The sequence below is a fragment of the Dromaius novaehollandiae genome, chromosome 4 (assembly GCF_036370855.1).
Source record: "Dromaius novaehollandiae isolate bDroNov1 chromosome 4, bDroNov1.hap1, whole genome shotgun sequence".
Classification (NCBI taxonomy): Eukaryota; Metazoa; Chordata; class Aves; order Casuariiformes; family Dromaiidae; genus Dromaius; species Dromaius novaehollandiae.
The window spans coordinates 71,110,955-71,126,962 of record NC_088101.1 but is presented as its reverse complement, the minus strand read 5'-3'; the positions used below and the strand labels follow the sequence as shown (position 1 = coordinate 71,126,962).

General features: G+C 39.9%; 1 protein-coding gene across 14 annotated transcripts in view; it reads right to left on the bottom strand.

Moving 5' to 3' along the window:
• LDB2 (LIM domain binding 2) overlaps window positions 1-15,800 on the bottom strand; it is a 213,793-nt gene extending 197,993 nt beyond the window's left edge. For 3 of the 14 annotated variants that reach the window (XM_064511395.1, XM_064511397.1, XM_064511396.1), the window contains exons 1-2: window positions 15,627-15,800; window positions 15,380-15,455 (exon numbers count right to left, since the gene is read on the bottom strand). In XM_064511395.1, coding sequence (XP_064367465.1) covers window positions 15,380-15,455; window positions 15,627-15,709 — 159 coding nt within the window. In that variant the 5' untranslated portion in view covers window positions 15,710-15,800. Of the gene's footprint in view, window positions 1-15,379 lie in introns of all 14 variants that reach the window. The other 11 variants (XM_064511392.1, XM_064511393.1, XM_064511399.1 and 8 more) reach the window with 6 other exon arrangements.
• Between the last annotated feature and the right edge of the window lie 208 nt (window positions 15,801-16,008).

Below are 16,008 nucleotides of genomic sequence, written 5' to 3'. Positions count from 1 at the left end.
CTGTGCACTGGCAGTGTTCGTTTATTACATGCACTTGGATGGAGGTTGGCAATAGGCTCCTACAGCTCTGAATTCATCTAGGGTCTTCTCTTTCCCTAAGGGACATCTGCAAGTACTTGATTAACAAAACAGCCTACACAATTCTTCATTTTATAAATTATTAAATTTATTGGCTTAAAGAGGAGCAAGAGAGAGAAGTATATTTAGGAAGTTACAATAAGAGCCTGCAATCAGGAAAATTTAGCCCCAAACACAATAATTGCATCATTCAGATGCCTTCTTGAAAGTTGTATACCAGGTGCAAGGCTAAATCACTGAGAAACCTACAATACTCCAGCTCAGAGTGCTCCCCAGCTGACTTCCAAAAAACTCCAGTAACAGCACTTCCTGCGTCCCAAAGGTTTCTATCTAACAATGTATTTACATGCTCCCTGTTACTGCAGCAACAGAGCACCTCAAAAGCATTGGTGTATCAATGCTCTGGCCCACGCTCTCCCTGCAGTCCAGAGGCATGTAAAAAGGTGAGGGGAATTAGCGCAGTTGTACCAGCCGCGGAAAGTTCGGCAGGAAACTCGGCAGACTTCTGACGAGTCCTGGTTACTGTCCTAACAATAGAGTTCCCCCCTCGAAAAATATTCTGTGATTACAAGGCCAAAAAAAAAAACAACAAAAAGAAACAAACAAACAAAAAAAAACCCAACACCTCCTTTGGTGGGCGAAGAAGTAGGGGATTACTTGAAAGTGTGTAAGGAGAAAATTTCAGTCCACCACTCTTTCACTGAAGGCTGAAAACTGCAGCAAGGTCCCACCTTAAAGGCACAGCCTATAGAAAGCAGATAAATGCAACAGCGAAGCCTTTTCAGTAAGAAGTCACAAGAGAATTCAAGAGACTAGCATCTTTGGGAATAACCTGGTAATTTCTTGTGTGACAGAAATCAACAGTCAACACAGTCCTTCACTTTCTTGTGATTCCTCTGCAATTACATGCTTGTGTCCTGGCTTTCTAGCCCAGATCACTTTACCATACAACTGTGTTGTGAAAGCTTTCTTTAATGGATTCATGCTCAAAGCATAACAGGCAAGTACCAATACACATTTCAATATTTAAAAGCATAAATAAAAATCTTAATAGATCCCAGATGTTTAATTTCCTCCAGCCCTTGTTGATGATTGAGTTGGTGCTGATGTAGATGATTTTTCAAGATCAGTGGTCAATTTGATGCTGAAAAAGCCTTAGAAGTCTGGGAATTTCAAATGCAATTTCTAAAAAATAAATAAATCATAAAGTAGATGCAAGGAAGAAAACTAAGTGAAAGTGGACATAATTTCGTAAGCTTATTTTATAGCCTGAGATGCACCCACAGGTTTTAAATGCAACTCAATGTGAAACAGACAGTAACATTTTGTCCACCCATATAAAACCTTGTAGAGATAATTATTTCATTCTCATTTTCTTAGCAAAAGAACTTCAAAGATTCACACAAATAATGAACTGAACAATCTGTGGTTTAAAGTAAATATACGGTATAATACGCTTGGGCTATTGAAACTGCTGAAAAATTTGCCTTTTATTTCAGCAGGACTAAGGCTTGCTAGCTGCATCCATTTTTCACTTATTATAGAAGCAAATGATAGTTTACCATACTAAACAAATAAAGCGCTATTTAGAAAGCGCAACTACAAAACATGCCGCTGCAGCCAACAACCGAGCCCCGGCTCCCGAGCGTTACAAGTTTGTAACTTGCAATCAGCAGCTTGATGCTTTTGCTCTTGTTTTTCCCTGGGAGAGGTCCACAGCCACCCAAAGGAAAGCAGCCGGGGGGGGGGCGGGGGGGGCTGTTTTTAAGAGCCCCCATTTAGCTCGCACAAATCCATGATGTGTGCACTTGACGTCATGAAAAGGCTGTAAGTCTGCCAGTTCAGCAGCCACAAACCACACATGCTGCCAGTTGCAGGCTGAGCAGACACTAAAAGGCTATGAATTTCATTTAATCGCCTCTTTCCCCTTCCCAGGAATGCAGTACAGGCTAGCAGCTGCTTGAGAAAGATGTTGAAAAATATTAACTATGAATGTCCGGGATTTGTTTTGATTGGTATTAAAACCAAGCAAACTAAAAATAAATCTAATAACAAATTTTGTGAAATCTGTCATCTACTAATCCAGCTAACAATGTAGGCTTCAGAGCCCACTTTCAATGAGTGTGTGGATAAACTCAGCAAAATGATTTACACCATGTAGCTTCTTAGCAGATCTAACTACTATTTCTCTAATTTATTTATGTGCCATATATTTCTCTCCAGCTAAATTTCTGATTTAGAAAAACTTTACCCACTTCCTGTTATTCGCTGTGCAACACAGTATTTTTTGATAGTGAGAGCTGCTGCTCTTAACCGTGCTTTCTATTATGCCTTTGGCATTTGTGAAAAGATACGTGCAAACATAATCTAAGCCCCTGAACACGCAGTTTTATCACATAGCCGACCATGGGCAACACTTTCAAAAAGCTGAATATGCCCTTCTAGTCCTTTTAAGGGGTCTCAAATTAGTCCCTAAGAACTGAGTCACCTAAAACTCTTAAGCCCATTAGAAAAGGTAGGTCCCAAGACCAAACTTTTGCTGAATCAATCCCTGCTGAGATGAGGTATATGCCAGCAGTTGCTTCAGTGACATATCTCTAGGGGCTTCAAGTACAGGGCCAAACGCTCATCTCACTGACATAAACGGGGAAACTTTGCATGGGATGAGGAGCTGCAGTGACAAGGAGTTGCAAACACTAATATCTGGTTGAAACAAACCTAGAAAGTTTGCGACAAAGATTAATAAGAAAAAAACACAACACCATCATTAGTCCACAAACAGTATGTTGTTTGCACTCATGCATCTGTGTGCCATCAATCTCTAAGGAAGGGAAAGACTGCTGGGCTGAGCTCTCAATTCCTATTTCTGAGTCGACTCATAATCCCACTCAGTGTTCTCAGGCTTAGTGAAGCTATTTTGGTAACCAAATTTGCACACCGGGTGGGTTTATCCAAGTTCCCATGGTCCAAATAGTTTCACATGCTTCCTAGTAATAATCCTGAAAATTATATAGGTAATTGTGTCCGTAAAGAGTCACCTTCAGCAAAATTAGTAGGTTACTCTCCTCTTAATATGAAAACGATTTTAATAAAGCATCTAGTATGCTTCCACAAAAATGGGGAGAAAAACTATTGCAGAATCCACCCTTTTTGATGCTGATCTTAAGATGCTGCATTACACAAAACTAAGGGAATTCTGGGTTGAAGAGAGCATAAAAGGTCCCGAAGGAGGAAGGGCCGCAACCACCAGAAGCATCTTTCAGTTCTGCAACACCGAGCCTCTGGATCAAGCGTTAATATTCATATTCTAGACTGTGATTAGAAAAAGGCTCTAGCTCCCTCGCAGGGGTGGGCCTCCCCGATCAGAGGTGCAGCGAACTGCTTCTCTTCCTTATTGAAATTCAGTCCATCTCATTTACACTGCAGAAGGCAGTAGCATAATGAAACACAGCAGAGAGCATTTCAGTAGTTTTATCCATCTCTGCTGCCCTGCTCTTGACCAGTGTATAACCCTAGCCTTTTCTGCCCCTCACACGACTCCACTCTTTTCAACTTGAAGCTGCCTCAGGAACAATTTAAGTTTCTATAATATGGTAATCATTAAGATTTTGCTCTTAGATCATCGCTCAGAAATGTGTGAAGACTGTGGCTACCTTCACTTGTGAGGCACACCCAAAACGTTCCAGTTTTGCTTAAGGTAGCCCACTCCCTTTCAAAATGACAATTTAAACAGCCCCTTCCCCTCAGAACCAGAATAAAATACTTATGTCATTTATTTGCAAGTGAATACAGGTAATATCTGTTAAAAAGCAAAATCCATTAGACGCTGGATAGTTTTGGTACTGTGTGTAGTTTCCAAAAGGCAACAGATGTGAGGATGGGGGAAGGGGGGTTGGTTTTGTCTTTTTAATATTCAAAGTGGGTCTGTTCTCACTGGCTAATTAAATCAGTAGAGTGCAAACAATAAAAGAAAAAAAAATAAGTGTTGCCTTTCTTCCCTAGAACAACCTCTCTGGTTCATCTCTACCTTGGAACTTATTCACTAAAAGACTTCACAATATTCCCTACCAAAATGCTCATGAAATAAGATACATATAGACCACTTCTTATTCAGGAGAATACACTTTTCCTGTGGAATTTAAGATAAGTTAGTCTTTCCACTGTTAGGAGAAAATGGACTTGGAAGGAGTTTCTTTGTTTGAAACTACTGGAGAATCATGCTAAAAAAGCACTAGCTTTTGTAACAATATCAGATGTACAAATCAACCAGCAAAATGCTGCCCTAAAGTGTATTTGTACTTTCTTGGCAAAGCCAGTAGGTTTGCACGGGTGTGGTGAGGTATTTGAGAAGTAACGAGATGTGTTAAGAGCATTAAACAGTCATCTCCCAAGAACCTACTGTATTATGGTGTTTTCTAGTCAGAAAATCATTTGTAGCACATAAATACATGTAATATCAATTAAAACATTTTGATTTGTGAAATGAAAATGAAAGAGGTATATTTAGATTTGGGTTTGGAAGTATTTTAAATACTACTACCTACTTTTAGATTTCTGTTAGTTATGATATATCGCACAGTAGTAAAAGTGAGCTGCAGACATGGACCAGAACTCCACCACGCCAGCTGTACAAGAGCAGAAAAGACGGTCCCTGCCCAAGAACTGTATGACAAATTTACCAGTGCACATCGTGAGGACAGCGTTGTGTGTGAGCGTTAGTAGCCACTCAACTTTATGAGCACAAAGTTCAGCAAAGGATCAAAATACCTACCTGCCAAATAAGATAGACTGCACGCACTGAGCCCTGTGTGGCTTGCTGCTTCCGACACTAGTGAGTTAAATGCAAGTTTGGGCATGTACATCTACATAGTACGTTTAAGCAACACTGTGGACATACCTGAAGGGATAATCAAGGGATGCAGAGCAACAACTGTGGGAGTTCATAGAACAGCAGGATGGTGTTTGTCAGCAGCAAACAATCATTTCAGCCCAATTGCTGAAAGTGTTTTGCAGGCATCAGAGCCAAGGAAAGGGTTATGGGACGTAATGTGTGAGTTTCTGGGAAACTCCTCTCAAACGCTCAGGATCAACATGGATGAAAACACAGAAGTGCATGTTTGAAGGCGTAACAAGTGCACACCAGAGACTGGGAGGAGGTCCTGTAAGATGCTGAGCCTTTGCAGATACAGAGCTCACCTGAGCTCGATGCATTATTGGCCCCATTTTATGGCTACTGAGAATTTCTCACAAAAAATATGGCTTCATTGTAAGGCAAACGGTTAATGAATTACCACAGCTGAACACTGTGATCTATTTAACCCCAATTTCAGGGTTTTACGGAGTTGTGTGCCCAATGCCAAAAGCTAACTGTGTTTTAGTTACTTTCATTTAATTCTGCTACTGTTTAAACATACTCAGCACCAATATGTACTTTACTCCCTTCAAGCTTTTTTTTTGGTTAACCAAATTAATGGTTGCAAACAAATAAAATATTTGCTCTGTACTGCAGCCAAAACAGCGTTTCTTTATGTAATCTGAATGATGAACAAACACCAGAGCACTAGAGATAAGAGTAGCAGGTCAGACTTAGTGAAGTGATGTCCCATCTTTTAACGCAAAACAGGAAAGTACATATTATAAGGACCCTGAACAGAACTGAGCCCACTACTGCTTAATTTAGCTGTATCTCAAATACACAGTAAGCTAATCCAGCAAAGAGACTTCTTTCGATAGTTTTATGAGAGGGCAATTACCAGCACCCACTAACCTCTGGATTTTACCTGTTAATTTTCTAAAAGATCCTTGTGTTACTTCCTAAGCCACAAGGTGTCACAGCGGCTCAACTGGTAGGATTCTTGTCAGTCCAGACACGCAGGTTGTGGCTTCAGGTTACACACCAGCGCCAACACCGCTCTGTACCAGGAAGTCTGTGCTCCGCTGCACATTTGGAAGCGCAGCCCTTTGGATGAAACGATCAGTCAAGGTGTAACTTGGTTGCTTCAGGATGCTCTTGATGTGGGTGTTAAATAATCTTATAATGCTGTCACAGAAGAGATGTACCTGGTGTGCTGGCATCTTGACCGATCTTTTTACTTCACATTATTAACCCTGGCAGGGTGTTAAGAGATACTGAAGAGAGCGAAGCTAATCATTCATATCAAAAAATAGATTTCATGAGTTCCAATTCTTTCTACTCACACTTGCTAGGAATTAATAATGATTTATTTGAATGCATTAATTATTCAAATTAAAGACATATTTTTGCCCATCTTTTATAACAAGCAGCTTGCTGTAAGCATGTAATATTCTATGAAGAATATAAGCTCTGCTTGGTCATATGCCATGTGTCACCGTTTCTCATCCCTGACTGGATGAGCACAAACCTGAATCAAAGCTAGAGCTTAAAAAGCGAGGAAGCCTGGAATTTTTTCCAACAATTTCCTTCTTGTTACATTCATCTAAAGTAACTGCATGGCAAGCAGTGTCCTGTCCTATGGAAAAACATACAAGCCTATCATATTCAGTGATCTGTAGCTCTCCCATTGCCACCCATCATTATCAGTGCTGTGCATAGGTGTGGCCTTCAAAGAGTTACTACCGTAGTTTATAGGCACGCGGTCTGTAAATACAAGCAGAACTCCAGTCCGTGCAAAATGCCAAGTCTCCCACAAAGCATATGGTAATTTTTGCTCTGTAAAATGGATAGATGCACTATATAATACATAACTGCAGCACATTATATCTGAACTTCTAATTGCTTAAAATGATACTTCGAATCACATCAACAACATTATTACCTGATTACCCTAAGGGTTAACTGATACTCTGGTGATTAAATCTAGGTGGAAGTGATAGAGCTACTGTATTGCCTTCATCCACTAAAGTGAGAGGCTGGGTTGCAAATGCACATATAGACTCTGTATCCTGGTTTTTAGCGTTTTGCTATGGCAAAGAAGAGGGCTGGAGAAATGTTGGCCAAGTACCAAAAGGAAGGAAGCGCCTGGAAGACTCAGAACAGCTTCAACCAGAAGAATTTTCATTTGCTCTCGAGTAAGTATCTTAGCAGTTCTTTTACTTTATGGTGTTGTCTAGTCACAGTAACATTGTTGTGATGTGAAATGGAGCGATATGGAAACCCTGGAAGCGTAAAGGAAGACAGTGACACTGATCTGAAAATGCAAGTTACTATCAGAATATGAGGGCCTGAGGAAACCACACACTTGCAGGCCTCATTCACTGCTTTATACGCCACCTGTGAGACTTTTATAAAAACTGCGTAAAGAAAACATAGCGGGCTAGTTATGTGTCATTTCATACTCTCTTTGCTCAACTGTGCGATACGATCCCGGTTGCAAACCCTTTGGCGAAGCAGGTTCCTGCCTGCCTTGCCAATCTCACCTGAACTGGAGGATACGCCATAGCAAAGCAAAGGCGGTAGTCTGGACCAGTGCTGCTGACTTTCTTCCTGAGGCATAAAGCGAGGTGAGAGTGCTTCAGCTTAAATTATAAAATGAAAAACTTTCACTCTTTTACTTCCTTGTTTTCTGATTTTTCCCCTCTGTGTGCCTACTGAGTTTAAAGATCTAGAATATTTAGTTTTGTATAATATGGTTATTAATATTTCAGAAATCTCCCTGTATCCTGCTCTAAGATAGATGGCAAGTCTTTCGCTGATACAATGTTCTGCTAATGGCTCAAGCAAAACTACACAACTGGAACAAGAATCACAATACAGTACATGAAATATTATAAATATGCAATATATTAAAAGCCATATTTCTCTCAATCAGGTTGTACCTGAAAAAATGTTTTGCTACTTTAGAAAATAACCTCATCAAAAATTTTGTTAGAAAAGCAAGTGTTTGAAAGTAAAAAAAAATAAAAAGAAAGAAATAAGAGAGTCCACTGCACAGGTGCTGTAGGACTGCATACAGAAATACCCAAAAGAAACCATGACAGGTTCTTACATGTATTTAATTTTTGAACAATGAGCACAGTAGATCTGTAATTAGGTCTGTTCTCTGATCTGCCCTAATAAAGGCTTTCCAAATATGAGCAGTTTTATACACATACAATGTTTCATTTGCCCTCAGAGTGCAACAGATAAGGTCATACAACCGGCCCCTGCAACCCTGTTGGAGCATGAAGGATGCTGTAGTCTGCAACTAGCAGTTGTGTAATGGATGGGATCAGGACAGATATTGAATCTGTTGTACGTGGGTGTCTGATCGCAAAACTGTATCAAGAGATTAGCTTTCCCCCTTCCCTTTTTAAACACACACATGCATATGGTACAGACAGATTTGAATTAATTTCTGTTCAGCTAACTACACTTGGCAAGCTGACTCCGCGGCGTAGAGTTTGGAAGCCTAGATACCACCAGGTATTTCAGATCCCATGTGACAGATATCGCAACCATGTTCCAATTTATCAGTTGCCTGGAAGGATGCAAAGATACAGCTATTTAGTTTGCAGGTAACCAGGCAGCAGAGTTTAAGTGGGTTTAGAAACCTACACAAAGTTATGGCTTCACTGTGGCAGTTGTGAGTTTGTGAGTCTACCCTGGCACCTATCTGGATCCGTGTGCTGACATCAGGAAGACCTTACTTAGGGTAAAAGTCTCATCCAACGCTTACATTTTGGCTGTAGTTATCAAGAGCTATTCATAAAGCCCTTAGTTAGCTATGCTCAAGTCTCACACTTCAAGTCTGTATGGAGGTGACAGGAACGCCGGCCTGGCCAGGGGGCTCATCGTGCATATGTCCTCTTGACAGTGGTTATAGGCAGCAAGGTGGGAGCACACGCCTCATGGAGAGGACAGCCTGCTTGTGTAGAATTTACTGCCTCTGCAAAGACTCTACACTACCAACACTCCTGAGTCCTGAGGAGTTTATTTCAGGGTTGGTGATTTTTCACTAGCCCCGTAAGACATATAAGCACCAGAGCTGTCTCCAGAAACACCAACCATTACCACTCTGAGGTTTACGGTCCCCAGGTAGTTCTAGCTGATCGCCAGTTGGTTACATCAGAATTACTGAGAGTACTGTTTGGCTGAAACTAGTAATTTACAGGCTTTAGTTTAAATGGCCATGGTTGTCCATCAGCACATAACAGAGATGGAAACAGTACTCTGGCAACAAAGCGCTCTCCTTCAGAAAATTCTGCCAGTAACCAAACCCAGAGAGCGCACACTGGGGAAAGGAACCACACTAGCTTAGGGAGAAGATCAAAGCTGGCGTTCCAGAGAAGTTTCTTTTGTTATTTTTCCCTAATAAATAAAACCACTGAGATCTGACCTAAGTCTGTTAGATCTGACCTAAGTCTGTTCTGGAGACTGCTAAGCAGCAGCCATTCTGGGACAACCTTGCCCCTGCCAGGGTCACCACTCTGCGGCTTCCAGTGGTGCAGAAGACCTTTTCAAAAAGAGGACCCGCAAAAATGAGGATACATCTTTGCCTGTGTACACAGTCCAGTGCAGGAAAGAAAGTTCTGCTTGGGGAGGAAGCAACGAAACAAAGTATCAGCACAGTTGGAATGCCTGTTTACTGCAGATATGCAACTTTTGGCAAAAAGATACAAAAAAAAAAAAACCATTTGAAGTGAGGAGTCCAGCTACAGATACTGCAGTGAGTTTAGCAATCTACCCATACACTTCTTCTGTAAACAAAGAAAGGGCATGTATCAAAAACAAATCTTTTTTTCTGATCTGATCTTGCAGTCCTAATGCAGGCAAAACTCCAGCTGAAACAAGAGCAGAGAATCAGGTCCTTGTTATGATCTCTGTTTTGTTCCTTCTCACCATCCAGCAGCTTCTATTTTTGAGACTGGATCTGCACGGTAAATCTTGTTTACATCAGAGAAAGACTGAGTTTAATTTTTTTAAAGTGGATTTACACTTTAAAGAGTAAAGAATGAAAAAGAAAAAGAAGGGGTGAAAAGGATTCTTTATAGAAAATGATCTAGATAGGATCACAGTAACTTACAGAGGAGATGATACATTCCTTCACTTTCACACTCACTCTCTGGCTCCCCCCTCGCCAGCTCCGGCCCTCCAAAGCTCCCGTTAGTTCAGCATGCAGTTTACATTCTATATTATAACTTCAGGAAAAAAAAGCAGCAAGACATCTCTGATTGTAAGCTAAGGATCAGCATGGAAAGGAAGTAGAGTCTTTTTTTCTTCCCAGCCTCATAAGAATTGTTAGTTTATAACAATTTTAATTGAAAACAGCTGCAACTGAATTTTTTTTTAAAGGGATGAAAAAACTGTATGAAATAAAAGACAATCAGTAAAAAGAGCCTTGAAATCATTCCCAAGTCGATGTCTGCCTAAACAAATTCAAGGGTTTTCTTTCAAAATTGACCTTTTTAGTTTCAGCAACGTACGGTTTTAAAAGTAATCTTTTAAAATACTTTATTCATGTTCCTAGAATTGTTAGTTACTAGTATATTTGAGGATAAAAGAATATTTCTTCACATAAACTTCTGTTTCAAAGTATTTTTGTTTTCCTCTCAACAAAACAAACTCATTGGGCAAACTCAGACTTATGTATACAATATCAGAGATCTGTTTGTGATACTAAGTTGCTATGTGAACAAATGTGATGTCACAACATAGATTTTTATGACTAATATATTAAAAATGCATCAGGAAGAAGAAGAAAGATTGTTTCATCAGATAGCAATGTGAGGAAGTAAAATAAGAGACTTCCATTCAACTGTAGAAATTTTGTTCTGCTCTGATTTGCTTTGCTTTAAATATTTGGTTGAGTAAGAATGTCTGTGTTAGCTTCCAGTTCATTTAGTAGCTTTTAAGCAACCATAACATCCCCTTTTATTTTCCTCTTAATTTTCTTTAAATTTTCTTTCATCATGAAATCTCTCCTTTTGTGAAATTTACCATACAGTTTGATAGGAGTTTAATATAATTTGATTACGTTGATTGTCCTTAAAACAAATATGCTACTAATCACCTTCTCTAGCCATCCTTACAACACTGCGTTCTGAGCCAGAAGGAAAGTCAGGTTTTGCATATAAGGTGATACAAAGTATTACCTCTTGTAGTAGAGATAAATATATAAACCTAGGTAAATTTAACCTACTATGATACATATAAGTTCTAAAAATATAGGGGACTACATAAATAAGTGAAAGGCTTGATACGTTTCTTTGATTATTGATAATAAAGTAATGCATCAAACTTTGAACTGCCAGCAACTTTAAGTGATCTTTCCACAGCAAGCACACTGTAATGCTAGTGAAAAATAATTATATTTAAGATATAATCAACTTTTAAGTGTAAGCAACTTCAAATGATTAAAAATTATAACAAAAAAGGATCTGCAACATCAAAGAGGAAAACAGCTTTTTTTTTGCATCGAATTGTATGAAAAACAGAGATATAAAGTATCTAAGTAATTTATCTATATTGGATATTTGCTACCTAGAACTTTAGGAACTGCTGATTATGCCACAACAGAATTGCTTTCTTGAATGTTAAAATAACACAGACATAAAAATATTAAAATAAACTGAGTTTGAGTGAATAGTCAAGAAATCCTTAAAACTATACTCACAGCAAAGAAACAGCTGCATTTTGGTTAACCAGAAAGTTCAGTCTACTATGATAGAAGTAAGTAAGGTTTATCTTTATATCTGATAGCAATTATCAAACATTTAAATACTCATTTTGCTTCTTTAAATCAGGCTTGTTGATGTTTTACAAAATGGCACTAGACACTCCTAAAGTATTATTAAGAAAGCATGTATTAATTTCCTTTTAGAAAAAGCATTACAAGATTGGCTTTCTTTGAACAACTTTTAAGGAAGTTAAGGTGTTCCTGTGTGCTAGTTAGTAACTCAGACTCCCTAATTTACTTTAGATCACATAAGAATTAGCTGGGTAGTGGATTTTTGCCAGTACTTACATCATAAAACCACCCCCTGCCTGGGTGTGATTGGAATTCTTCGCCTAAGACTGACCCTGAATTTCAAAAGGCAGTTGTAAGTCCTGCCTGAGGAGCCCAGAAAGTTATGAGAAGTCTGGAGAGCAAAAGTTTGCACATCTAGCAAGGGTTAGAGTTGATAATTCTTTACTTTCATAACTATCATTTCTTCCTAAAGAAAACAAGAACAGCAAAGATATACAGGCTGTGTCTAAATGACCTTTATTTATCGCTCCGTACTTTGTCTGCTTAACACACGGAGCACATTCTTCACAGAGGCTATTACTCCTTTACATCCAGTGCTGGCACCAGAGTGGAAGCGGTGGATTGTCAAGGTGGGACCTGATGTGCAGAACCATTCAAAGGACCTTTCTACCTCCCCAGTGTGCCATAGACTCTGCTGCTGGAGACGCAGCAAGAGAAATGGCATTTAATGGTTGATTCTCTAACCGGGTCTCAACCAGTCCATTGCCTTTTTGATCATCTGACCCGTCTGCAAGCTCCTTAGAGTAGCGGTTACATGGATCCACCGCAAAGCTGGGCTCTGAAGATGGAGGAGGACAGACACGTTACATACAGAGACTCCTTTCACAGGCTCTTTACCTGTCGTCTGTAAAACTAAACTAGACTATGTTCATTTTGCTCTGCCTTGGAACTTCAACCACTGCAAGGGATGACAGAGAATTTGACACTAGAAGATTATTAAGAATATTCTGATTTCTTAGAAAAACAAGAAGATCCCAAAAGCTTTTCAAGTATTTGTTTCAGATGAGGGAACAAATATGGGCTGCTGGTTCCCATTTTTAAAGCATCCTCATTTGCCACTGGCTTTCTCCAGAAGCTGGGTCCAAATGGAAGCTGACAGCTTGCTACCCTCAGTCTTTTGGAGAGTTTCTTTGTAATTCCTTTCCCCTTAAGCTGCTTTACTTGTGCTCACCTACCCCCTGGGGTTCACAATGTGCCAGCAGCCTCCCTCAGAGACCAGTGCCTACATTAATCCAAAGATTGCCCGAAGTGAAAAGTTCATCCACAGCTTGTATCACCCAAAGCACAAGCACACTCTTCCCATGACACCCAGGGCTCCACTGGTGTGGATTCAAGAAGTTCAGAGGCAGCCATACCTGCTCCAGAAAGCTCAGCTACCAATCACAAACATGCCTGGAAGCGCACAAAATTAATGTGAAACTTCCCCTCCCAACCTGCCCAAGGAGCCAGCCTGACTCTTCACGGACTTGCCACGTCCAGTCACTCTAAGTGTCCCAGGAAACTAACTTTTTATTAAGGAAGGTGTTTTAATCACAGTATGAATGAGATGGCATGAAGCTAGCTAGAAAAAACATTTCAACAGGCAACACTACTTACAGCACAGACCTCAGAAATTAAAAAACGGAGGACAAGAATGTAAACAATGAACAATCACAAGGCAAAGGTATCTTTACTCCGAGCAAATGAAAAAATGCTTGAGCATAAGGCCTTCATTAACCACGTACTATCTGTCAAAGCAAGATCCTGCTGAAACCAGTAAGGAAGACGGGGTTCTCCCTTTTTGCTCCGAACAGTCAATCTGTCAGAACGGGCACAGCAGAAAGTGCAGCGAAACGCACTGACATCTAGCTCAGCACACCTCAGCAATGCAAGAGGGGAAAGTTGTTTTACAAGTCTCTCAAAAACTTTTCCTAGTGCAACATTTGTAAAGGAGCTGTAATCGGAAACTGGTCGCATTAACATACTAAAATAAAATATAAAATATTAAAATAATATATAAAAAGGCTAAATTGACATTGACAGCTTTTCAGAACAGCTTCTATATAAAACACTGAAGGAGTCGCTTAATGATACATATTTTCTGTTTACTTGAAAAAGGCTAGAAATGATTATATTAGAATGTACAGGAATGTAAGGAAAAGAGTTGCAAGACATGGACATAAGGAACAGAGTTGCAAGACATGGACAAATAAGCAGTAACAAAAAACAAAACAAAACAAAACGCCTCTTTCTATCTAAATGTCAGTGACCATCAGCAATCAACAACTTGGGGCAAAACTGAAAAACAGTTACCATGACTTTGAGGGCAAGGAGCTTCTTTGAGTTCTAAGTGGCATCAATTGCATTTAACACCTATTCAAGAATAATGTTTTAAGGATAGCAGTGATAACAGCGTTAGAAAATCAGTTATCCTGTAGCAGTTAACCAATCAGAAAGCAGGTCACATCTTGTTAGCTGTATCATATACATTAAACGTCACAGATTCTCCATGGCTTAGCTGACAATTCAGGCATGTGTGTTTTATTTTATGATAACCTCATGTTCTCTTAAAGAATTATTATAGAACAAACAGATCAATCTAAAATCCTTTACCATGCTTCCTGACACTATTTCAGCAGATATTTGCCGCTATACGAAGCTATTAATTATAAAAGATTAATACTTTGTAAAGTGTTTTCAGGGCACCACTAGTAAACTACTATGAAAAATTGCAGCACCAAGAATGTTTGCTGCACAAACACAGACACATGGGCAGAAAAGCAGCCTGATTCAGTCCACACAGTCTTCACTTGAACAGAACAAAAAGTGTGCTTTTCTCAACCATTTAAAAATCAAGATGCAGCCTCCACTATGTTTTTTAAGTGACAAAAGTACTTCCCTTTTCCATTTAGCATATTCTTTGCGGTAGCTGATCGCAGTGTAAAATCCAGTGTGTATAAACCAGTTACAGATTATACAAAGCATAACCAACAGTGAGTGTAGTTTACATTATTAGGTACTTTTGACAGCTATATAATAAAGTCATGTACTGATCATCTCTCTTGCTAAAAGCAACCGTATTCTAACCATAAACATGAATTTCTCTGTTGGTTGTACTGAACATGTGTTCTTTAAGTGCAGCCTAGGAGTAAGTTTTTAAAACTCTGCTCCCATTTTCTGTTATCATTCATGTTCGATTTTAATGAGTTTACAGAACAAAACCAGATAACGGATCCTCTCTCCCCCTAAATCTGTAGCATTTCCGAATGAGTTTTGTGCAAATGCTCCAGCAATACCTTGCAATATTAGAGCTGCAAATGCCAGCAGGACAGATTCTAAGCAAACAACACACTGAGGCAGAGCAATCTCCTCAGAACAGCATTACAATCAATCCTGAAGTGCTGTACTGTAATTTCAAGATTTCAGCCTAAGCTGGTATCTACTCAAAGAGTTGTTCTGCATGGAAACATAATGAGGGATTACCCAATTAAAGTACTAAATTAATTAGGGTTCATGCCTGCATATACTGTACTGTCTAGTGGGACGCTTCAGACGGAATTCAGGCTGAAACCTATCACAGTCCATGCACAGGAAAACAAGGCTGAGGGACTTACCTCTGTACGCGACTGCAGCCTCTTGTTCATTTCATATATTCGGTACTCTGGTTGCACCATGTATGGTGTGTGTCTCCTATAAAATGGGCCAAAAGGAGAAGAATAGAAAGGGTCATGTGGTGTGCTGGACATCTTGCCTGCTTGCAGAGAATCAAGCTACACAGAGTATCATCAACATCCATACAGAGCACATGGGCTGTGTGTTCTTCACAGTACAAAGTAGCAGCACGCACACACACACACATACAGGCTGAACACACTGGCTGGGAACTGCTGTGGGAGCCCTCTATAGCAAGAGACAGAGCGGGGGGGGAGAGAGGGAGAGAGCATGAGAGAGAGAGAGAGAGAGGGAGAGGGAGAGAGAGAGCACAAGCTCCAGAGAGAGAGAGAGAGAGAGAGAGAGAGAGAGAGAGAGAGACTGGATAGCTTCAGGCACCACTGCTCGTTTTTAAAGAAGCAGTTTCTGAAGGGGTCATTTCCTGTCCACACTGTAGACTAGTTCAAAAATATAATTTTCCTCCCAGTCTGACAGAGGTCTAAGGTTTGGTTTTAATTTTTCCCAGCCAGGACCCCTTAGGAACCTGGCAGCAAGGCTTGTTAGCATATAGGTGGTTTAAAAGCTGCCTGAG